Source organism: Strigops habroptila, chromosome 8 (assembly GCF_004027225.2).
Source record: "Strigops habroptila isolate Jane chromosome 8, bStrHab1.2.pri, whole genome shotgun sequence".
Classification (NCBI taxonomy): Eukaryota; Metazoa; Chordata; class Aves; order Psittaciformes; family Psittacidae; genus Strigops; species Strigops habroptila.
In genome coordinates this window covers 15,499,033-15,523,445 of record NC_044284.2, presented here as the reverse complement: position 1 = coordinate 15,523,445, position 24,413 = coordinate 15,499,033, and the positions used below count along the sequence as shown (strand labels likewise).

General features: G+C 35.6%; 1 protein-coding gene across 12 annotated transcripts in view; it reads right to left on the bottom strand.

Moving 5' to 3' along the window:
- KCNT2 (potassium sodium-activated channel subfamily T member 2) overlaps window positions 1-24,413 on the bottom strand; it is a 141,549-nt gene that overhangs the window by 31,843 nt on the left and 85,293 nt on the right. For 8 of the 12 annotated variants that reach the window (XR_003992526.1, XR_003992527.1, XM_030493971.1 and 5 more), the window contains exons 14-22: window positions 17,493-17,601; window positions 10,831-10,939; window positions 8,453-8,509; window positions 7,280-7,429; window positions 5,912-6,141; window positions 5,261-5,477; window positions 3,265-3,370; window positions 2,440-2,612; window positions 400-471 (exon numbers count right to left, since the gene is read on the bottom strand). Coding sequence is in view for 10 of the 12 variants with exons in the window: in XM_030493971.1 (XP_030349831.1) it covers window positions 400-471; window positions 2,440-2,612; window positions 3,265-3,370; window positions 5,261-5,477; window positions 5,912-6,141; window positions 7,280-7,429; window positions 8,453-8,509; window positions 10,831-10,939; window positions 17,493-17,601 (1,223 nt within the window). In the remaining 2 variants the exon portion in view is untranslated. The remainder of the gene's footprint in view (window positions 1-399; window positions 472-2,439; window positions 2,613-3,264; window positions 3,371-5,260; window positions 5,478-5,911; window positions 6,142-7,279; window positions 7,430-8,452; window positions 8,510-10,830; window positions 10,940-17,492; window positions 17,602-24,413) is intronic. The other 4 variants (XM_030493973.2, XM_030493975.1, XM_030493974.1 and 1 more) reach the window with 3 other exon arrangements.

Below are 24,413 nucleotides of genomic sequence, written 5' to 3'. Positions count from 1 at the left end.
TTGTTATTTCCTTTATTAGTAGTAGCAGTAGTATATTGTACTTCAGTTATTAAACTGTTCTTAACCCCAACCTGCAGGTTTTACATTCTTTACATTTCTTTTGATTCTCCACCCCAATCCCGCCTGCGGGGAAAGGAGAAGGGTGAGCAAATGGCTGTGTGGTACTTAGCTACCAGCTGGGTTTAAACCATGACAATATTAACCTGCATTCCCTCTCACACTTCACTAATGATATGCAAGTCAGAAATTTGAAATCCCAAATTATATCACACAGACACAAACTATGCATGCAAAAAGACTGTCTTCAAATACAACAGACATTTACACATGCAATGACGATACACACAGCAAACCACTGAGCACTACAACGTTAAGTTTTCTAACAGTTATTTCACCTACTTGTCGATAGAGCCCACCATGTAGTAAACCATTGGAAACCAACAGATTGCATCCAGAAAATGCATATCTGGCCTAAGCAGCAGATGGGATTACAAAATGAAACACAGTATCACACCAGTAGCATCTTTTCTAAAATATTTCAGTAAACTGGTAGCTTTTTAAAAATATTCTATGATTCTATAACAAAAAACCAAACCAAACCAAAACCTTTGGCAATATAATATCACTTTAAACAGGAAACAGAATGCTTATATTAATAAATTCACCTTTTAAATCAGAAATTTTATGGCACGGCATAATTCTAAATATAAGAATGAATGACTGATGTCAAAGACACTACCAAGTTATACTCCAGTGCATGACTTAGGAGTATTTAAAATAAGCAGTGAGAATTTTCGATTAACATGTGAAGCAGAAACCCAGTCATCATTTGTGTTTTGTGCCAACCACTCCATTCAAGTCAATGAGACAATCTTAGATGAAACCTTATTTTTAAAATGAAATGTGAAAACTAAAATACTGTATTTTATTGCATTTTCTTTAATCATAAATTTTACTGTGTTTCTTCTTACATACCAAGAAACATCAGAAATTTTGTAGATAGCAGAGTAAACATATTGTAATCAATTGCCCTGACATATAAAGAAACTACGAATATAACAACAAGGCATAGGTATGTTCATTGAAGGTGCCTGAATTCCTAAGGCCAATCAAGTAAATTACAAAATTCCAATTGTCTTGAATGGCAGCCTGAATTCTACCTCATGCATGTATATGATAAGCTAAGCTTCTGCAGTCCCATGAATTCATTTCAGAGGAATGGCTGGAAATGCTGGGTAGAGAGATAAAATGCTAAGGATATTAGTTTAATCAGCAACAATAGCTTTTACTTTACGCTAATAAAAAGTGGGTTTAGCCATAAAATGTCACAACAGCATAAGCGTGTAAACTCAGGCACTATGCTGGAAAAGAGAATAAGCACCAGAGGGCACTGTATGCTCACATCTTTAAGATTAAAGTTACAAGTCATAATTCCTTTAGCCTAGTTTAGGCTTTTACCAATTTGTGTAATTCATTTTATGCCATAACATGTACATAAAAAAGCTTCTGTTTTGCAAAGAGGTGTATAAAGCTTCACTAAAGAGCTGTTTCAGTCAAAAGTGGGACACTTCACAGCAAGCTTTTGTATAATAAATCACTTAAACTAGAACATATATATGCTAAGGGAAGTGTCAGCCTGGAACCAGAACCTGTAAGACATTTTTGCTGCTGTCCTTTCTTTGAGTCATAGCTTGATCTAATTTCCTGTATACGGCTAACCTCTTTTTTTGTGTCTTCCAAATTGTAATTTTAAGTACTTCAGCAGCACCAAAGTGTTGTAAAAAACAAAAAAGTCTCATTGTTTATCAGATTAGAGATGAATGTCTTGCCTTGCCAAAGAAGAATTTGTCTGAAATTTTAAACAGCTAAGGCAAGAAAGGCTAAAAATTCCAGTGATCTCCAGGCAGATACAGTAGTAATGACAGTATTGCAGGTTTCTTCCATGACTATATAATCATAGACTGGGTGGGTGGGTGTCCTGCTTGATTAAAGAACTGTTTATCTTGCACTCTAAAATTACTAAAAAGATACCTAAGTGGTCCAGGCCACTAACTGCCTTCTGTTAAGCAGGTCAGTGTTGTCTGAAGTGCTGTCGTGTATTTGTGAAACTGTTACACAGCTTGCTTTTTCCAGTGTTTGGTTTACAGTGCTTAGAAGTAGTCACATTATTTAGAGTATTTTTATGAAATACTTAGCTGAAACATGGGCCATGAATAATAAGGACATTTAAATTCACTAAGGCCATGTGCAGTCAGTAAAAAATCAATTTTGTGTATGACAGTGAACATAGGGTATTTATTTTTGTTACTAATTTTTCTCAAAGATAAATATGCTATATTTTTTAGGTTGGCCATGTTAAAAGTGATTGTTTATTGAAGTAATGGTAAAATGAGTTTAGATTGTACCACCAAAAAAAAAAAAAAAGTAAAATCTACTTACGGGTTATCCAGGAGTAATACAATGGGATTTAGTTCCTTCTTTGGTCGGTAATAAGCTCTGAGTGGAACAATAAAGTTATATAAACCATTTCCTGCAGTTTCTGCTGCAACTATAATCAATTTATTTTTGAATCCATAGGCTTTGGCATCTTCATAGTAGTTATGCTGGCATCCCTAAAATCAAAATAAGAAGTTCAGTGGATATGAATCACAGAATCATAGAATGGTTTGGGTTGGAAAGGACCTTAAGATCATCTAGTTCCAACCCCCCTGCCATGGGTAGGGACACCTCACACTAGACCATGTTGTCCAAAGCTCTGTCCAACCTGCTCTTGAACACTGCCAGGGATGGAGCATTTACCACTTCTTTGGGCAACCTGTGCCAGTGCCTCACCACCCTCACTGTAAAAAATGTCTTCCTTATATCTAACTGAACTTCCCCTGTTTAAGTTTGAACCCATTACTCCTTGTCCTATCTCTACAGTCCCTGATGAAGAGTCCCTCTCCAACATCCTTGTAGGCCCCATTCAGATACTGGAAGGCAGCTATGAGGTCCCTTCTCCTTCTCCAGGCTGAAGAGAATAAAGAGATTTAGCTGTGACATTAAAGGTTTTACCATTAGAAATAGAAAACTCTTATCGGATGACCTGATGTGGACCTGATTAGACATGAACAAATGCTTAGCGATGAAAAAGATGATAAAAACATTATAGCTTAGTAACTGCTGAACAAACCTCATCTCTAAGCAGAAAGCAGAATTTAACCCTGTTCAGATGTAAGATACAATGAGAATGCAGTTTTATCCAGTAAGAGAAACTCCTTTTACCTTATCTAGTCTTAGACAACAGAAGGGTACTTTTTCATGCAGAAGATGGCAAAATGTGGGAGAGCTTCCAATATACGGAGAGTAAGGAGGATAGCCTTTGGCATACCTAGGAGAACAGAACAAACATTTTTCAGTATAGCAAATTACCAAAACACAATTGACTATACAACTATTTTACGGGATCTTTATGCCTAAATTTTGCAGTTATCTGTAGACTCTACAGCCTGTAGAGTCAAGTACATGAACTATCTTGAATAAGGATCAAAGGAATGTGTTCTGTAGCTTCAACCAATTCAATAATGTTGAGTGAAAGCTATCGTGATTTTTTTTGACTAAAGGAATTTTGCTTGGGTTGTTTGGGATTTTTTTTATAAGCATTTTTGGAAATGTGCTGACATATCATAGTGTGCTGTCCCAGTGTTTTGAGTGCACGTACTGCTTTCAGCTCTGGGGTCCCCATCATAAGAAGGACACGGATGTGTTGGAGAGAGTCCAGAGGAGGGTCACAAAGACAACCAGAGGGCTGGAGCACCTCTCCATAAAGACAGGCTGTGAGAGCTGGGCTCGTTCAGCCTGGAGAAGAGAAGGCTCCTGAGAGACCTTAGATCAGCTTCTAGTGCCTAAAGGGGGCCTACAAGAAATCTGGAGAGGGACATTTTACAAGGGCATGTAGGGATAAGACAAGGGGTAATGCCTTTAAACTGAAAGAAGGTATATTTAGAGTAGATACATGTACTATTTAGATACATAAAAATATATAGATACGAGATGTATAGAGGAGATATGATATATATGATATCTTGCTTCTTTACAGTGAGGGTAGTAAGACACTGGAACAGGTTGCCGAGAGAAGTTGTGGCTGCCCCCATTCCCTGGAAGTGTTCAAGGCCAGGTTGGATGGGGCTTTGAGCAACCTGGTCTAGTGGAAGGTGTCCCTGCCCATGGCAGGGGGGTTGGAATGAGATGATCTTGAAGGTCCCTTCTGACCCAAACAATTCGGTGATTCAAAGTACTGGAAACTTCTAAGGGAGGCAAAAAAGCAAAGCAAGAAAACAGAAATAATTCTGGTACTTTTTCTTTCTCCATTTTTCTTTCAAACACTTTTCAAGACTGAGTGAGGTCATTACCTTCTTGCTTTAATAACATGTCTTCGGCATGGTTGGAATGAATTTTAAATGGCAAATCCTCTTGCTGATAAGATGAAATTTCTAATTGGCCTTAGCATTTAATAAGAGGCCTTTTAAATCCTAGTATTTCAGTCTGCAGACTTAAGATTACTTGTTCTATTTTGTTTCATTGGAGTTTTATGATGTTCCCTGGGCATTCTCATGCTTGCCACTGTTGGAGATGGGAAACTGGGTCAGGTGAGCCACTGGTTTAATTATGCATTACAGTTTTAACATCCTTGTCAGTAATCCCAATAAACATAATTTATATGCTAATCTGCATAGCAGTTACAGGATTGAATCTTTCGTTTTTATCCGAGTAATGCATCGTTACTTGCAGTAACATGCTAACAAGCACTTGAAATTGGATGTAATAATTTGCCTCATACTGGGTTTTTTGTCATTCCTACATTTTGAATTCAGACACCTAGCCTGAGGATTCAGCAAGCCTGCTGAATGGTCACTGCAATCTCAGAACAAAAGTACTTATCTGTTTAAAAACTAGTAGAATCCTGTCTTTATAACTACAGAATGTAAGAAAAAAAAAAATTGCAATACATAGCTAGATCTTTATAACTGAATATAGAAAATCTCCACCAAATGGAGGAGGTAATCTGGTTTGGGGGTTTTTTGAATTTCAAAATAGGCATAACAGCATTCTGCTAACAGACAATAGCATTTCATAAAAGGGAATAATTCCATAATTGGCCTTTATGGTCTTGCTTGCTACAATTGCTTGGATTGATCTGCATGTCAAAAAATCATCCATGCCATTTACATAGTATTGGCTTTTCAAATTATGTTGCTCATTTTATATTCAATATACATACTCTAAGCCTGAAGAGACTTCTTCATCTGATGGGGTAGTTTCATCTTCTGACTGGTCACTTAGCAGGTCACATGTCTGAAGTGAGGATGAGTCTGCAACCTCCAAAACAGGTGCTATACTGGGCCGTCTGCCTTCTCTACCTCCCTCAGAAGGAAGAGCTAGCGTAGGTCCACTGGAGGTTCGGCATCCTGTGTCTTGCAAATCAATAGCCACTGTCCCTGTAGTAGCATCGAAAGCATTTTCTCAGGGTGGTTTTTCTATCATTGATATATATTTTCTTGTTAACTACCATTTCAAAATCCTACCATATACCTAATCCATATTTATATGCATCAACAACCTGCACGATTTTATTAAGGGCATTTTTTTCATTAAAGCAGCTTATGAAAACTTATTACAAGCAACCAGTTATGAATGACTAACAAATTACCCATGTGATTATTATTACTTTTTCATGCAAGTATTAAGCAGTTTAATTCCAATTTAATTTATTTTCATTAATTTAATAAAAGGGCAAGTGTTTAATATTTTTTCTTTCTGTGCACTATTTTAATTACTTACAATTTTAGGAACACACTGTTAAAAGCTTTAAAATGCAGTATTAATTGAATATGTTGTGGGTTTGTTTAGGGTTTTTTTTGTTTTTACTTACCCATGCTGGCTATTATACTGTGTACAGGTAACCTAGAAGTTCCATGATAAGATAATTTTGATTCATGTTTTTTTCTATGTTTTTCTTGCTTCTTAAAAGCAGAATTCTCTTCTTTGGTGACATTTATGTAGAAGCATATATCTGTAGAACTCATGATATATCGAGGACCTGGATTCAGCAAAATGTTTTTATTATCTTCCTTTCTAACACCAATCAGACAGACTCCAAACCTTAATTAGAAAAGGAAAGGCATGGTTCATTTTGCATAGATCATATATACTAGAATTTCCACTGTCAAAAATAAACCCCCAGTATACTTTTGCAGAATATCAACATTTGTAGATTTTTGTGTGACAGATGTTTGAAAAATACTGTCTCCTAAATAGGCCACTTCTGATCAAGCAGTTTTTATGAGCTCATGAATCCCTATGAATTTGAATCCAGAGTTTTTATTAATCCCAATAATATTCTCCTAATGCTGTGCCAGTTGATTTTTTATTTATTTCTTTTTTTTCTATCAGATTCATAGTCCCTTCTGGGAAAATATTAGTAGAAGAATTAGCATACAATATGAAAAAGTACTCATCATATTAAATGCTCCCATTATTCATATATAATGGAAACCATTTTTGGAATTCATTTTTGCAGTTCACTCCTAGAAAAGTATTTGATTAGTGATAGAAAAGAAGGCATTAAAGCAGAAAAAAATCTTTCACTTGAGTATGAGAATAAACTCAGTGTTCAGGGTTTGATAGATGTTCATTTTGTTAAATATATACAAATATGCACAACTTGTGTTCATTTTGTATGTTCACCTCACAGAGCAGCACAGAATAAGTGGTGCATGATCTGGAACCTAAGGAAGGTACGTTAGCATCTAATAGAAAAAATACGGTTTTACTTTGAACAGTCACCAGAATGTAGCACATACCACCTTTAAAATGAACATTTCACATAAGATGAACATGCCAGAAGGAAGCCAGATTTCCAGCTGACTCCTAAATACTATTAAATACACTAACAGCCACACACCCTCTTCTAGATTGCTTTGGACACGGAAAGGGACTGGTGTTCTCAAATAACCTTTCTAAGGTTTGAATTATTTTATCTTCTGGTTGTCAAGCTTACCCTATATATCCTTTACATTCTCTTCTCTCGGACTGAGCTGGCCTATACAGAACCAACATGAGCTTTTACCTGACCAGCTATAACTTACAGAAAAATATCAACAAAATATGTTAGTGGCCAGATATTTAAACCCAGAAACAGAGTGATGTGTAATACCGCACCTTTGAATACGGAGCTATGTTTGCAGGCAAAACAATTATTTGTTTAAACTTTTAATTGTTGATAGGAAAATAAACATACTTTTTATGGGCATGGAAAGAAGCATATGTGAAGCTTTTCCCCTCATACTCAGCAAAAAAAGTACTTTCTTCCAGGTTAATATGATACACTTCATTACCAGAGCACCTGCCATACATTTTCTGCCATTGTTCTGATGATTGCTGACTCTCCCTGAAATATGTACAGATAAAGAGAATAATTTAAAACTTAATGTAAAATTATTATAAATCAGAATAGTATTTCATGGCAATAGAAACTAAAAATATTTATTAAAGAGATCCTATAGGCTAATCTGAAAAGTATTTGAGATCAAAGCTCAGTAATGATGTATGTACAGAGATTATTCTAAGGAATTAGATGTTTTCTGGTAAGTAATAGGCATATAAGATTATGCACTTTAATATCACGAGAGATGTGGCTATATTCCTTAAAATTCACACCATCTCTTCAGATGCTTCATGACAGATTGTGTTATTCTTGTTAGAAATAGGTGAATAATCATTAAAAATAGCTTAGTAGGAAAGACCCATTTGATTTTAGTCACTTTGTAAGAAATAGTTTTTTCTCAATTTGCTTATTGATAATCTTCAGCATTTACCCAATGTACGTTTTTAGTTACTGTTCCTTGTATACTATAGCAAGTATATACCTTCTTTTCTCAAGTGCAAGAAAATAAATTGTAACTTTAACCATATTAAGCATATCATCCTTTATTGTATGCAGCTAACATCCTTTATCCAAATGGACTGTTGGTGTAAATGTTCCAAACCTCAGCTAACACCAGGAGTTGCAGAATTGAGGCTTCTGTGAATTCTTAACTTTCACTTGGAAACAAGGTTCTGTCTGCATGAGTTTTAGTGGATATAATGAATGCATATAAGTATATATGCAGATAGAACATAAAAATCATACATGTGTTGTGTTTTGCCACTTGGAGCTAAGGTCTCAAGATATTGGACCATGCTTCTTTGTGCTCATTTATACCTCTTTTATTATCTTAGCACAGTTTCTGTTTTTCTTCGGTTTACCATTCTTCTCCACCCTCAGTGTAGAAACATTTTGTTTCAAGATTGAACGAAGAAAACCATTTTTATTGCAACAGTATTAACAAACAGTGCTCTAGGTGCAGAATAACAGAATTACAGGAGAAAATTTTTCCATATTTCACTTTTCCCCCTAAAATAAAATGTTCACCTGTTTAAAGTCTGCTTGGTTCCAGTTAGTTGTCTAAAAGCTTCCCATGGAGCTGTGCTGTAAAGATCACATTAAGTTTCAAGTCAGAAAGGCTATTTTCTTCCAATATTTTGTATCATAATACAAACCCTAATAAAGTTCTATTACTAGATTAAATAATTAGATAACATTTAAAGATAAATGTTAAGATCAATAATTAAGCTCAATAATAATATTATAAATAAGATTCAAGGTAGAATTTTGGTGTTTTACAGACAAACAGCTGAGAAGACAGTGGGATTATTTACATCTAGTTTGTTTAATCTGAAAAATAACGTTAAAGACCAAAGTCTGCCTACAGAAACAGCAGCGAACTTCCCCTTAATTTTAATAGCAAGTTGATCTGGCCGAAGTTCCTTAGAAGATGAACATTTTTCTCCAGTTTCTTCAAATAGTAATACTAGAAGATAAGTTGTTTTTAATGTATGTACATGTGTTTCTTTTTGCTTACTGTTTATTGTACTATCATTCTAATTAGGAATAATATTTTTCCCTGTGTTCTGTGGCTATGTATTGCCTTCAACATCCAGTGATTTCCCAGCATACTTACCTTCCTGATTATCAGAAATGAGCTGGCACTGTTAACAATGTCAACACTATTTCTTAATAGATACAGGAAATAGATTCCCTGTGGAGTAGGTGGCGCTTCATTCATAAGAGTACAACAGACAGTTGGGACAGTGCTCTACCAATGAACTGTCAATAAACATTTTAATTCTATTAAAATGTATGTCACAAAGTCTGTTCTTTTATATAAGGAAGTCAAATACTGACAGGGATTTAAAACTCAATGCCTACATAAAATTTAATATAGGTGCTGATAATAACCAGAATAAAGGATAATTAAACATGTACATATGTAAAGGAAAGCAGTTCACTGTTAACGTTGGAAGTCTACTTAACAAATGTTCACCATTATTTAGACATATTTTAGTATTTTGTTTGGATATAAATGCATGTATAGTTAGAATTTTTATTTGTAGTTTAGATAATCCATTTTCATTTATCTTTTTACTTAGCCAGACTCAGATGTTCATCTGTCTTATTTGTATGCATAAAGGTAATTTAACCTATATTAACAATTAGCAGTTATTTACGTATTGTTCAACATTAGACTTTATCTAGAAAAGAAAAAAAAAAAATTACTCTGATTCATAAATTAGTCAAATCCAAAGCAGTTTGATGTCTGCAGTACAGTGACAACAGATGAAGCTCAAAACTGACGCCTGTTTTGAAACCAGATTTCCCTGCCCCCGACAATGAAGTGCAGAATCATTTCTTTTACCCTACACAGTTTAAACACTCTAGAGTCAGTGCAAATCTCAGGAGATGCTTATGAAGCATATAAGTTTAAAAGGATTCTTTTTCTCTAAAAATTAGCGCATACTCAAGAAAGTTTGAAAGCAAATTTATTGACTTGAAAATAAATCTAAGTGTAATACTTCTGAAGATCAGATTTATACCTGTATCTAGCTATGAGTTTATTTTAGTTGACAAGTGTTTAAATCAATTATAGTATTGCACATAAAATTATGAATAAAAGTAAAATAAATGTAAGAAAATTGGGACATTGAAGTGGTAATTCAAGAGAAAGAGAAATTATTTTCACATATTTAAAGATTTTATATGATTTTTCAATTGTGTGATTTATTTTTTTTTTGTCCTTTGAATTTAGAATATTATGTTCAAGAACTACATACTTACTAAAAATCAATGGTTGAATGTCTAGGTGTTAAACATCATCTAAACTAAGTTTTCACAGACACAGAACTTCCAGACTAAAGATGGACTACCTAACAGTTCTAAGCAAAAAGTAAGCTCAAGTACATTAGCTAATGTTTTCAAGCATTAACTTGGCAGTTAAGGTGTCAAAGCAGTACGGTGTTTTTAATAGGATCAGAACAGTCTAGGAAAATAGGCAGCTTTGTCCTCATTTCCTAATTTTGAATGCTTGACTTGGTGACATTTATCATACAATGAACAGATTTGTGCATTTGTACAAAAGTTAGTGAAAAATTAAAATTGCTGTTCAGTTAGGGTTTTGAGAACATATTGCAGCATTTCCAAGGTATTTTAAAAAGATATATATAGAATAAAAGGGGAAGAAAAATCCCACCAGATTGGATATTACGTACCTTTTTATGTATGTAAATTTTTAGCTGTTAAGAATACTACCCTTCTTTCATGTATATATAATATGAAAGAACTAAAAAAGGCTCTGTATTCTGTCAGATAATGAAAGCTGGAGAGATGAAGAATGTATTTCACCATGATTCTTTTACAAGTTTTTGTTTGGGGTTTTTTGGTTGGTTGGTATTTTAATAGTAGTATATACTTACTGTCCCCTAGACGTATGAACCAGAAGTGTGATTAACGTAGAGGTAGCTGGGCATATACAATTTAGAGCTAGCATAGCATATTTGAATTCCTCTTCACACACAACATGATCTGTAGGAAAAAAGAAAAGACATGTATTATTTCACAAAAATACTTTCCATTGAATAGAATTATCACATCCTTTCCTTGTCTAGGAAAATGGTGAAAATGGGAACAATCAAAATATGCCTCCATATCTTCCTCTTCCACTTGAACCTGGAGAGCAGCTGTGCATGATTTGCCCCATTTATGCTATCACTGAGATTGCATGAGTAGAGTTAATTTTGCAACCAGTTTATGCTTTCTGTACTGCAGCTACACATGGAGAGGATGCAAATTCCCACTGTTTTACTGCACTAGATGTGAAAGCAATGTAGCATAGTCTAGGTTTTATCTTTTTCAACTTCTGCAGTTTTGCATAAACTGGTATAGAGACATCAAGTATTGTACAGAGATACAACTTTGTGTTCAGGAAATAGCATACCTAGGATGCTGCAGTGCAGGACTGCTGATCAATCAGATAGGCTGTACTGACTTGCAGATTGGTATTCGGCAGCGATGCTGGGATTTTGCACTGCACTTCAGCATGTGATGTAGATTCAACTAATGTCCTCCCAGGAAGGGCTGACATCTGCTCTCTCCTTGCAGTGTAGGCAAGTAGAGTGGTGGTTTTTCCTTTTACAACTTTGCATTCTTTTTACCCCAGTCCTTTTCTGGCTTTTGTAATCACAAAATTGTGCTTTGTTCTTGAGAGTCCTTACAAGAAAGTATGTCTGCAACATTAGTACTTGCTATGATGGAATAGTACTACAGAGATACTATTTTTTTTCCATCTTTTAATAGAACTTAGTGGGGAGAAGTAAGCAGAGAAAGCAATAGAGGCATTATATGTAGTTCTTCATATTGGCTTGTATTTAAAACTTCCAAATTTTCTGCACATGCTGTTGTATGAATTATTATTCAACTTGCTAGTGTTTAAAATTCAGGTCATAGTTAAATGCTCTCCAGTGCTGGTGACAGCATGAAAAGGAAATAGAAATCACTCTTTAATGTCATTCATGTATACCTGTGACAGTATAAAAATGGATACAAGGGAAGAGCACAAACTTTAACTTCTTGTCAGTGTAGAAACTTAGTCATAACGGTTTTCGAAGGTCATGAAGCCAGTTACTGCATGCCAATTAATTTTTTTTTAATTCTCCGTTTCATGTTTGATTCAGTCTATGTTACTTTCAATGAGAGAGAATTTGCTTCTGATGAGAAAGAATAGAATTAGTACAGCTCATGATCAAAACATAAGTCATATGAAAACTGCTGAGTAAAAGTAAGCAAATAATCTCCCCACCTAAATCTGAGTGGCTGTGTACTTCTACTTCTAGTTGCACTATTGTATCATTGAAAGCCTTAGAATCACCTTTCCTCTCTAAGCTACTTTCTAGGCAGATTTTATAGTATAGCTATAAGCATGCCATTTAATGATAACAAAAGTGAGGGCTTACCTTGTATGCCTTCTCTATCCCTTTTTTGAAATTTCTAGAGGCTTTTCAATAACTGAATCATGGAAAGCAGAAATTCATTCATTTTCTGAATATCAAGGCTTATTTAAATGTCACAGGGGAGGAATTAATTTAGTTATATGAAGATACTGTCAAATATAGAACAAAATAAGGTTTTTCCTCCCCTAAATATATTTCAGTTATAGCAATTAAATATTTCCTGCAGAAAATATTTCTGACAGAAATATGTTCGTTTAGTTGACCATGTGCCATTAATAAATCTATCTGAATTTTATACTAGAGGTTTTGAGAGAGTAAGACATAATCTACTCCTTGGGTGGAATATCTGCATTCCATTGCCATTAATCAGATGGCAAAGATTTATGAAAGTAAATATTGATTTTCTGATACTGAAGGAATGAGAATTCTCCATATTTTTTAATTTGTATAAGATTTTGCCAACCTCCCTTTATTTTTTTAGACTGTTATTACATTATAACTAATACTTTTGAAAATAGAAGCAAGAAAAAATATACAGGAAAATTATTTTGTCATCTCCTATTTCAGATCTTGAACCAAATTGTACATGCTGACCTAAATATATGTAAATTAAATTAATAAACCATGGATGGCACAATGCAGATGAAAAGTATATCTGATTTAAATCCTCTATATGTTCTATACAGTAATGTATGGTTGACTTTTTGGATGGATTTTATGTAAAATACCATGTTAACCGAGCATATAGCACACAGCAAACATATTGCTGTCCTACAGTTGTCATCTTTATCTCTTACATGTAAGAGATTCACATTGTATTATCAAGCGTTTTTACATCAGGAGGAGTGGGGCTGGGACTTGTAGGACAATTTCCCCTCTATTGTAGTTTTTGAGCTTGTGAGAGCTATTTATGGCCTCCATGACTTGTTATGCATCCGTAAAATGTATATGACAGTAGCGCCCTACCTACTTCAGAAGTGTTTTGAAGCTTTTGAATTCTCGGAGGTATTTTGCGAACACCAGGTGAAACATTCTTCAGTGATCTAATTACCATGATTAGAAATATTATAGCCATTTGAAACATGGAGAGGCACTATGGGTTTCTCCTCTTGACAGGAGTTAAGTTACTGTATTAGACACAGATCAGGTCAAAAATAACTTGCTTACTTCTCCAATTATTTGGCAGATTATAGTTTGCCTATAATGTTAATGTATTTGGTATTTATGTTCAGAACTTCTATTGTGGAGCCATGGTGAGGGTTATACAGAACTCTATCTGATGCTTTCTAAAGTGAGTAGGGAGGAAGCTGGGTGACAGCTCTCCCACTCCTCAGGTCTGGGACATTCGTCAGGACCTGTGACAGCAGGTACTAGAATCAGCAAATTACTCAGTGTGGCAGTGAAGCAGCAGAGGAAAGTGCAGTTTATCTTGAACTGAATATCAAATATGTCAAATCAGTTTACCAAACACAACTATTTTGACTGCATTTATACTAAAGAAATACTCCATTTAGAATTTCCAGAAGCTGCAGTTTCTGTTGAAAATATATTTTGACATAAAATTTGTTGCTAAGTCTGTCTCAAATAGATGTAGCAATGCAGTGCCGTGAGTTATGGCTTCTGTAATGTTCTTGAAGATAGAACATACTCAGAATACTGATTTATGCCTGAAGCATCAGCCATGTGGTAATAATGTCCTAGACCTGACACAATTATTCTGAGAAACCTTACTTTTGTTGATTTCATAAGTTAACATGAGCACGACCAACCAGATGTAGAAAAATGCCCATCCGTTATCTCTAGACTATTTTTATCTGTAATTAGATAATCAGGTGCATTCAATATCCATTTCGGTGAATCCGGACTATGTTCTTTTTGAATAAACTACTGAAGGTTTAACGTCAGACTTCACCAATCTGCTAATTCATTGGTGCATTTTGAATAGAGAATGTCAAAATGTATGCCCAGTTCCTGGAATTGTGATTATACATAATTTCTGAATATTCAAGGTAAAGGTGATTAATTTATTTTCTAGCATATATATAAATTCAACTCAGAAAACATGCAGTTTAGTCTCTGAATTACATAAGTATTTTGCTCCACTGTAGACAATCTTCACTTTATTTCACGTGTGTGCTGAAATGCAAGGCCAGATGCGTGCAGTGGCCTTTTGTAGTCCAGTGTGCTTGAAGGAAAAGTAGGAAGATTTAGAAAACCATATGTAACTGCCAGTGAGGTAAAATGCAGTATTACTGAAAGAAAAACTGGGCATGTGAAGTCATTGGTATATTAGAAATTACAAAGAAAAAAATCCAAGTGTTTCAGCTTAAGACATAAGATGGATGTTTCCTTGCCCATCTGGTAACTGTCACATTAAGAGTGACTGTATACTTATACAGTGTTTGCACCTTGAAGTTGAAAGGAGTTTGCTGGGACAAACACTTACTATGCCCTGTGCTTTTCAGATTCTATTTAAGAATCATATTCAAGCACAGAGAAATTTTTCCACTGTATTCATATAAGCAGAAGTTACCATTTTAAACAAAGTAGAAAGGTGTGTGTCTGTCATCAAGTGAAGACAGGAAACGTGCCTTTCTGACAGGCCATGTTACCCTGTGCAAAGTGTCTCCATTATTTTGCTGTGATGGGAATAATGGGAATAACTTACAACAGTTACTTGACCTATATGTTTCTCAAGCCTAAGGCAGAAAATCTCCAGGATGATCTTCCACAGGAAAATGCAGTCAGGGTTTAAATTTCAGGACTGTATTTTGAAATCTAGGATAACTGGTCAACCTGATATACGCTGTTGAGAAACTGGGCTTCCAGAGTTTTATAAATTTTGAATGCAGTTAAAAGACTTCTGTGAGGAGGACTTTCTGGAACTCTTTGGTTGTATTTTTTCTAAATTTAGAAACTTTTATTTTTGATAGTTACAGCCTATAAACCTGTGTGTAAAGGAAAAAAAAAAAATCCTACTACTGAATATTTCTGGTTCATAAAAATGCACAATATCATTTTGGGAAACCTCCAGAAGAAAGGATTCATGTTTCAAAAGAGTATCAAATTTAAAAGAAGCTTTTGCATTAGGGCAGTATTAAAGCAGTCCTGAATCATAATAGGAAAAGCACTTAGAAAAATGTTCCATATGGCTATAATAAATTTTATTCATAAGCACTCTGCACAGGGCTGTAGTCTGCAGCCCCCACTGGGTATGTATTTCAGAATGAGGAAGAATTGTATGAAATTAATAACCAAAGTCAAGTCATTTTAGGAAAATGCACACACACAAACATTGTTCTCATGACTACCAGTGGCCTTACCATTTGCATTAGGTAAGCATCCAGTGGTGGTTTATACCATGTTTGTAAACTTGCTGAATTTAAAACTGCATTAAAAGTTTCCTGTGCTTTATATGAGTAGCATTAAATTAATCTTGAAGGAAGGCTTGCAATTCTGCTTTTACTGTTGTGCAGAGAGAGTGTGGGGAACTGGATGCAGTGATCCCTATGATCCATGTCAAATTCTTTGGGGATGTAGGGTGCTATATAAATATTTAGGCTTACAACACAGTACTACTATAATTAATATTAGAGGGGGCTAATGAGGCACAGAATATATAAGGTCTGTTCAAGCCCCTGAAGAACTGCAGAACATAAATGAAGGCAGTAGGATACCAGATTGGTTAAGTTCGGTTGAAGGAAATATTGCAAAAAGAGGGTTTGGGGTTTTGTTGTTTACTTTAAGAAAAACAAAAAAAAAGAAAAAGAGAGTCCAAATTCTCAATCTGAGTCTTAGAACAGATATGAAAAATCACCTCTGTTTTGCAAGTCTAGTTGTATCATAAGCTCCTACAGAGACAAACCATTAAGAATAATGAAACTCTCTCTTAAAAATACAATTAGGAACAACAAATTAACACAGTTACTGATAAAGAAAAGCGGCCATGGCTAGGGAGAAGAGATTACATTTGTGCTGTGTGGTTTTAAGAGGGAGATGAAAAAGCACCATCATTCTTGTCACAGCATTAGCCTTACTCCCTGCTGTGCCATCTCACAGTTTGAGATTACACTTTTATAACTTCAGAACTGCTATGATGTTTTTTTCCTTCTTTCCAACCTACTGGTAAATTCAGTAGCTTTTAGACTTCCAGCTTTAACTGTTGCTCTGGAATTGCTCTGCACTGGAATTTACTTTTTCATCACATTCTGGTATGATGGAGGAGACTAATATTTTTCCATAGTGGGTGTTTCTTTGTAATTTTGCATGAATCAGCAATCTTTTCTTCCTTAGAATATCCCTCAAGAAAATAGTTTTCAAAATTAGTTGAAAAGGAAAGCTTTGCTTCTACTTCATAGAGAGATTTTTTCAAAGATAGGCAAAATGAGTTCATTATAAAAGTATTTGTGTGATTTTGCACATAAGCATACATACATCTGTATGTATATATGTATGTGTGTATTTATATATAGACAGAGAAAGAGAGACCTATCTACAAGTGCAGAGAAACAGTTCGTCAATTAAAGCTGGTAATCTTATGAGAGTGGATTTGTTTGGCTTTCTTAACATCATTTTGCATTTTATGTAATAGTTTCTAAGATACACATTTTACTGGATATAGAATTAAATTGTATGTCTCTTTCCAAAATATTTGCAAATAATTAAAATAATGTTTTTCATCCCACGTGGAAAAAAATACTCCAAGAGGAAGATTTGCTTTTCCAATTGTTTGCTGGGGAAAATTTGGCCTCTTCTGAGCAGATCTTCTCACATACCCCATAGTAACAGTATGTTTTAGTAGACAGAAGTGATTTAAAGACGTGGATATAGCTGGAAACCTACCTGAATTTCTAATTAAGAAGTAACAATTATATATCAAATAATTCTATTTTGTATACTATGTAACATAAGAGAGTAATAATCCTTAGAAGTGCTTATAAATAGGACTTCAATGTAAAACATGACATTTTACTATTGATAGGCTATATACAGCCTATAAGTTATTTTACAATATGCACTCTCAATCTGCTTACAACCAGTAAATTTCCGTAGGGAATCTCACTTTGCTTGTGCATTTATGAAACAAACTGCCAAATATTACTTAGTGTTTCAAATGGCTGAAATCTTACCTGCAAACTTGATGTGGAATTTATTCTCAGGTTTCAGTATTTGGACATACAAAGGACAATTTGGAGCAAAGTCTTTAACTGCCCATGCTCTTAAAATGGTTTGATGATCCTAGAAAAAAAGAGTATGAGGTGATGACAATGAAATACAAATAACCATATCTCTTATCAGACTAACTCCATTGAAGAAAACTCATTTTAAAACTGTATAACACCAGCTGGTGTGGATGTTTATGTACATGTTATATAAGTGTGCTGGTATTATGTATATGACATATTTAACTACAGAAATATATATATACACACAGAGACAACCCAGTAATTCTGCAGACACAGACATAGCTGAGGTACTCTCAGTGTTCACCAACAAGGTGTCTCAGACCTCTGCTTTGAGGCTTCAAGCAGGAGGAGAATCACCAACAGTGGATTATTTTAGACAAGGATTGCTTCAGAGAACTCAAGCCATATGAGCCCGCAGGATGAGGTGGGTGCAGAGAGCGCAGGCCAATGTCCTTGTACAGTTGCTTTCTTATGTTTGAAAGATTGTGGGGACTGGGGGAGGTCTCCAACAATGGCAGAAAAATTGTTTCACACACCTTCAAATGAAGAGATGATGTGGGGAGCTATACCTCTGGGCACATGAATGCTGTGTCTTAGACAGTATTGTTATTTCCACGTTCAGCCATTACAGTATGGACGAATGTGAAAATATAGGGGTAGAATGCTGTTTAGATGATTGGAGTCTTAGGGCAGTGGTAAATGGCATGTACTCTACCCAGAGACCTGGGGAAAGCGGAATGTCACTGGAACCTGTTCTGTTAAACGTCTTTATCCATGATTTGGAGGAGGTGAAAGAGTGTACACTCAGCAGGTTTGCTTCGGGGAAGAGTCAAAACACTTGAGGGCAGGTTCAGATGGACCAAAATAAGATGGAGAAATGGTTGACAAGGACCTCATGAAATTCAGCAAAGGCACAAGCAGAGTCCTGTGTCTGGGACTGAGTAACCACCTGCACTGGCATAGGCTGAGGGTTGACTAGCTAGGCAGTAGCTCTGCTGGAAAAGACCTGGGAATCCTGGCAGAGAGCAAGCTGAGCATGGGCTGTCAGCTTCCTGAGCTGTTTTAACAGGAGCGCAGTGAGTAAATAAGAGGGCAGTGATAATCCCCATCTAAGTTATACTGAATGTAGACACTGCATCCAGTTTGCAGGCCCCCAATACAGCAAAGACACATATAAACTGGACTGAGTTCAGCAGAGGGCCACCAAGATGGTCGGGGCAGAAGCAGAGGCCCTGTGAGGAAAGGCTGAGGGAATGGAGTTTGTTCAGCCTCCAGAAGAGATGGCCTCATGGGGACCTAATGGCACCCTCAGTAGCTATGGGACGGTTATTGAACTCAGGCTCAGTAACCATCCCATAACCGACGGATATGGAGCGAGGCTCTGCAGTGATGCATGGTTGGAAGACAAGAGGCAATGAATGTCTGGATATACAGAGAAGCCCTTTCCCCATGAAGGCAGTCAGGCAGTGGAACAGGCTGTGCAGAAAGGATTATGCTGTCTCCCTTGGGCACTTTCACACCAACCTGATAAAGCCCTGAGCAACAAAGTCAGTGTTCATGACTGACTCCTATAAGACTAGAGACCACCCTTCCAACCTCCATTATTCTGTGATCCACCTATAATATATTCTCTTTGTTGGAATGTGGAATAGAGTGTTTGTTTTTAGAAATCTTCTACTGATAAGGTATTTTGTCCTTCCATCTTTCTGCAAGTGTTAGGGATCATGTAATTTGGAAGGATGACATTTGGATGTAGAAAAATTATGTGAAAACTTAGATGGTAGTATGAGTTGTGTCTAATTAAGAATGATGTATTAGATATGTCCTTCTGAAGAGGTTCAGAATGTAAATAACATTAAATGTTATCAGGAATTCAGAGTTTAAAATTTTGGATTATTCTGAAAAATATCAGCTCAATTAAAAACAGAGCTACTTTTTTTTTTTTTTTTCAGTTAAAACATTTGCATAACTGATGTCAGAATTTAGACAGCTACGGACCAAAGAGTTCAAGAGATTTTCCAGCCTGTTATTTTTTTGTACTTGTTACCACATGTCAAGAGTGAGCTAACTGCAGGATGAATACTGCTATCCCATAAAAACAAAGTATGCGATAATACATTAATATGTTGAATGTCATGAAATATGGCTCATCTCAGTGCATCAGCCATCAGTTTTTATTTATTTCAGAACTAAAAAGGAATATTTGAGACTGCATGTAGGAAGCAATACTTGGGTTGAAATGCCTTGCCTAATCATGAAATTGGTGGTATTAAAAGATGAAGTATAAGGAATGATTCATTATGTTTGAAGCATCAGCAGTAAGAAAAGCTTTCAGACTCATGAACACAAGGGAAAATCTCTGTCTGGAATACAATGTAATTGACATCTTCAAACCATAATATTTTAATGTCAATTGAGGGAATGAAATGCCAACACCTTAGAAGTAGCAAATGCCTGTGTAACTGGATAGATGGTGGTTATACAGATATACTACAGCAGGTGTAAGCGGTTTGGGAGTGGATTTGGGAAAGATTTGAAAAAACTGTTGTTGTTTGAGATGTTACTTAAACTTTTATGCAGAAGGTGTTAGAGAAACACATTCAGAATTGCTTGCCATGATAGTGTGGCTTCATTGCACAGGGTTTGACCATACCAGTTTCCTCCCTTCCTTTCCATAGCAATCATTCACAGACTGCACTGGCTTGCAAAAGTAGTGAGAAAAGGCTGTTTCCTGTATGCCACATGCATAGAAATATAGCTGTTATTCAATGAAATTTAGGTGAATTATTTTTTTCATTCTTATTACGTACATGAACTAAGATTAAATTTACTGTGATAAACCAGAACTGCACCAGTAAATACACTCTGGTTGTACATTTCCAACTAAGTTTACTCTTCCTCTTTTCTTCTCAATGTTAGATATTTTCTCCCTTTTTTTTTCTCCTGTTTTAAATTTTGTCTAAAAAAACTGGTTTTGTCAGAAGGTGCAAGAACTGTTAACAATAAGAATGAAAAATGCATATTAAAATGATTCAAACAGTACCATTTTACTAAAAAAATGCAAACAAACTTAGACCCGTAGAAGTGAGTGTATGAATCTCAACACAAAATATTTTTAATTGTATGAAAAAAAAAAAGATGCCTTAAAATTAAAATATCTTGATAATCATTTTGGCACATTTGCAGTTTTAAGACTGAAATAGGTATTGATTTCCATTTGATAACTTTTTTTTTTTTGAAGAAGCAGCCTACGAATATGTAATATATATAAAATGGATACTTAAATGCCCTATATAGCTTTGTAAGATGAACTCAATGTGTATGTACTTTTAACATAGTAACCTTGGATTATTGTTCTATTTTCTCTCCTTTCATCTCTTTGGTATATACATGTGTTTGTGTACAAAAGCTGTTTATTTGGGCTTCCATGTTTTTTTCACTCAGTTACTCTCCGGAATTCTCCACTGGAGAAGCACTTAAGGAGAGAGAAATGAAAATACAGGTAGGCACTTTAAGTGATTACTTAGATTCAGTCTCTTCATATAATATCGGTGACTCTCTGCTTTATGTATGTACCAATTTCTATGCTATATTACAGTGACTTTAAAAAATGTTCAGACTTCTCCCAAGTAAAAGGGAGGTGTGTGTACATATATATATGTACATACTATAAACAGAGATAACTGAAACAAAACTATGCTTCTATTCACATTATGAAATATGTTTCTTTGGAAGATGAGGGAAAAGAATACATTCTCTTCTGTGTGCTTTCCATGCAATGAATTGCACTGTGATCATAAATTGCCACTGATACTGATGGTGATTAATATAGAGGTGATATTTAAGTTCATGTATCAAAACATATAAGTTTTAAAGTGGGTGTAACAGGAATTTAAATTATCAGAACTCAAGGCAAGAACTTTATTTAATATGTATTTTTAAATAGTTCTGTTAATTTTTTTCTTGTCATGCACAACTTGATAAATTGTTGCATCTTCCTATTCAATGCATCCATCTTGTGATGCTATTAGGGCAGTGTATCTTAGATTACCAGTACAGCAGTGTCACGATTTGATTGATGGAAGGGGAAACAAAAAGGTGCAAGCTTGAACTCGGCCATCTCTGAATTTTCACAAAGCATTAGAACAAAGCTATCAGCAATAGAAATGGTCTTTCATATAGTTATGTAGTTTATTAATGAGTTATCTATAAGATAATTCAAAAGGGACTTCTCTTCCCACTCTTCCTGCAGTATTTTCTGGCACCTTAGTTTTGTGGAGCAATTTGATGCAGGCTTTTGAAATCTTGACTTCACTGGCTAATTTTGTGGATACAGACTACTGTTCTGTACCCACCAATCAGAACAATAACAAAACCCAAACCAAAAAAAGTCATCCAGACTTCAGTGCAATTTGAACTCTCTTTAAGAGCTGCATCATCCAGAAATGAAGCAGATGTCTGTCCTGCTTGCTGTAGCAGATAAGCAGCTTACATCTTGGTCCGAGATGTCAAAATAGTGTTTGATAGAATAAAATTTGGCACAGCTTTGTCTTGCTGAAGAGAAAGTTTCTGGTGGGAGACTTTGGAAAGCTGACAAATTCTTGGTCTGACTGCTGAAGTTCCTACTGCTGCAAGTGAAAAAGGAAGAAACTGACAATTTTTATGAAGTAACCGCATGTCACCTGTTATTGTACTTTTCTTGAGATCCATGGATCAGAAGCAACACAGACTTTGGCACTAAAACTTACTAACTAACAAAATAGCAAGTAATGAACAGCCAATGGTATCCATGGCAAATGAGTAGATCCTCTGCTGAGGACTGTAGCTGGAGAGATTAAAAACCCTCACGGACTTCGAAAAATCACAAGTAACAAGAGTTGTTCTGATCAGGAATCTCCTCAATGCATCTGTTAAGTCTTATTTTGACAGCTGTCAGATGCAGGAGGGGGTCCAAGGTACTTCTAACAGTTTGTCAGCTTCTCAAGCACAGCAGGGTGAAAAATCAGTTGTGGTCACAAAAATTCCTACTGGGATGACAACTGAACTTCCTTCAGCGCAGTCACAAACCGTAACCTTATTTATTACATTACTGAAGTTCTTGGTAGTGACTCAAGCTCGAACAGTGTAGGAAATTGAATCCATTTCACTTGAAAGCTCTAGGGGGCAGTGAAATAAAACAAAATTTAAAGGAAGAAAAGAGTTGTCCTGTCTTCTACTTGCAGTGTAGATAATTGCGTTCCCTGTGAAAAAGAAATCTAAACAACATCATAAAAAATGGAGAGAGGGGACATCTTGTTTAAAAACTTTAGATTACATTGATCCTCAGAGCATCACTGCTACAGTTGAGATACTGTGCCATCATGACTAGCCAGCTAGTCAGCCAACAGGGCATTCTGTCCCAGAAGAAGGTTAACAGGATTGTGTCTTTGATAAGATTTGCCTGTTTGTATGCTCCAGATAGCCTGATAAATGAGACTGGATGATGGTCTGTACTGGAAGCTGAAACGTGCCAGGTAACCATTTTAGTATTTCTTGGGGCACACTGTCCCTAGGGGCAGAAAGATTGCCTGGAGAGAGTTGTAATTGGCCATGACTCTGAAACCAGAACTAAGATGGTCCCGGCCAGAATGGGTGGAAGCTCTGTGAGCCCCATGTAGAGTCTGATACTCTAGTAGTGAAGTAGGAGACTTCAGCAGAGTTGAAAGTTGTCCTTTCTTTGTATACATTCTTGAGGTTAGGAGCAGAGATGAACAGCTTACCTCTAAGCGAATCCTGTGTTGGTGCAGCTGTCCTTAAAGCTGCATAAACCTACCAAGTGCAATGTATATCAGATACTCTGCTTGTATGGGATTTCTCATTTCTAACCATTTCACAACTGTCAAATTTTGTGAAATGACATGCTGTAGTTGATTTATTCTTAACTTCATGGCTAATTTTGGCAAGACGTTTTAGCTTTTTAATATTTTTTGGTCTCTCAGAAGTTACTGGTATTTTCCCAGGTATTTGCAAGAACTGTTGCTTGTTCTTCTACTTAAATACCCTAACATTTCCAAACAGTATGTTTGCCTTACTTGACTACTTCCGGATTACTTGCTGCAAGTTCAGTAGCTTTTACTAGTGTTTTTTCAGAAGTCTGTTGCTGATAAATCAAATTCAAAGCTATTAATTTAATAAGTTTGAACATTATTGTAGGAGCAAATATTTCTTTCTGAGGGAGTTCAGTGGCTTTCTGCGAGTTATAGGTCCTGCACTGGCTCTTCAGCTTTGAAAAAATATATTTTTTACAGCATGCTGATAGTCTACAAAAATTAAGTTAACATAAGGATGTGGACCTGCTTGAGCAAGTCCAGAGGATCTAGTTTGATCCCGTTAGGCAATTTGTAAGCATCTTAATTTAAGTTTGTGAATATTCAGACTTATTCTGATCTTCCTTTGGAGTTCAAGACTAAACAGGTAAGTGTGCAATAATTTAGCATGCAGCTCATGGTGAAAGCTTTGAAATTGTGTTCATAAATCCTTCTCTGGACTTTTTTTCTGGATATTTGTGATTAGTAGGCAATTTTATGTATGTGAAGACTTCTAGTTCATATTAAAATTATTATTGTATCACACATATGCTGAGTAGAGGCTTGGATTAGCAGTGTTCCTTTGTGGACAGTAACTTACCTGACTAGGTAACTAGTAACATCAGCTAAAACCATAGTAACTTATATAAAGAGTCTTGCAATTTTTCACATTTAAAATTGGCCAATATGAAAAATGGTCAAATATTCTCAGTAACAGAACAAGGCAGAATGGCTTTAAACTGAAAGAGGGTAGATTTAGATTATATTTAGATATGAGGAAGAAGTTCTTTACCATGAG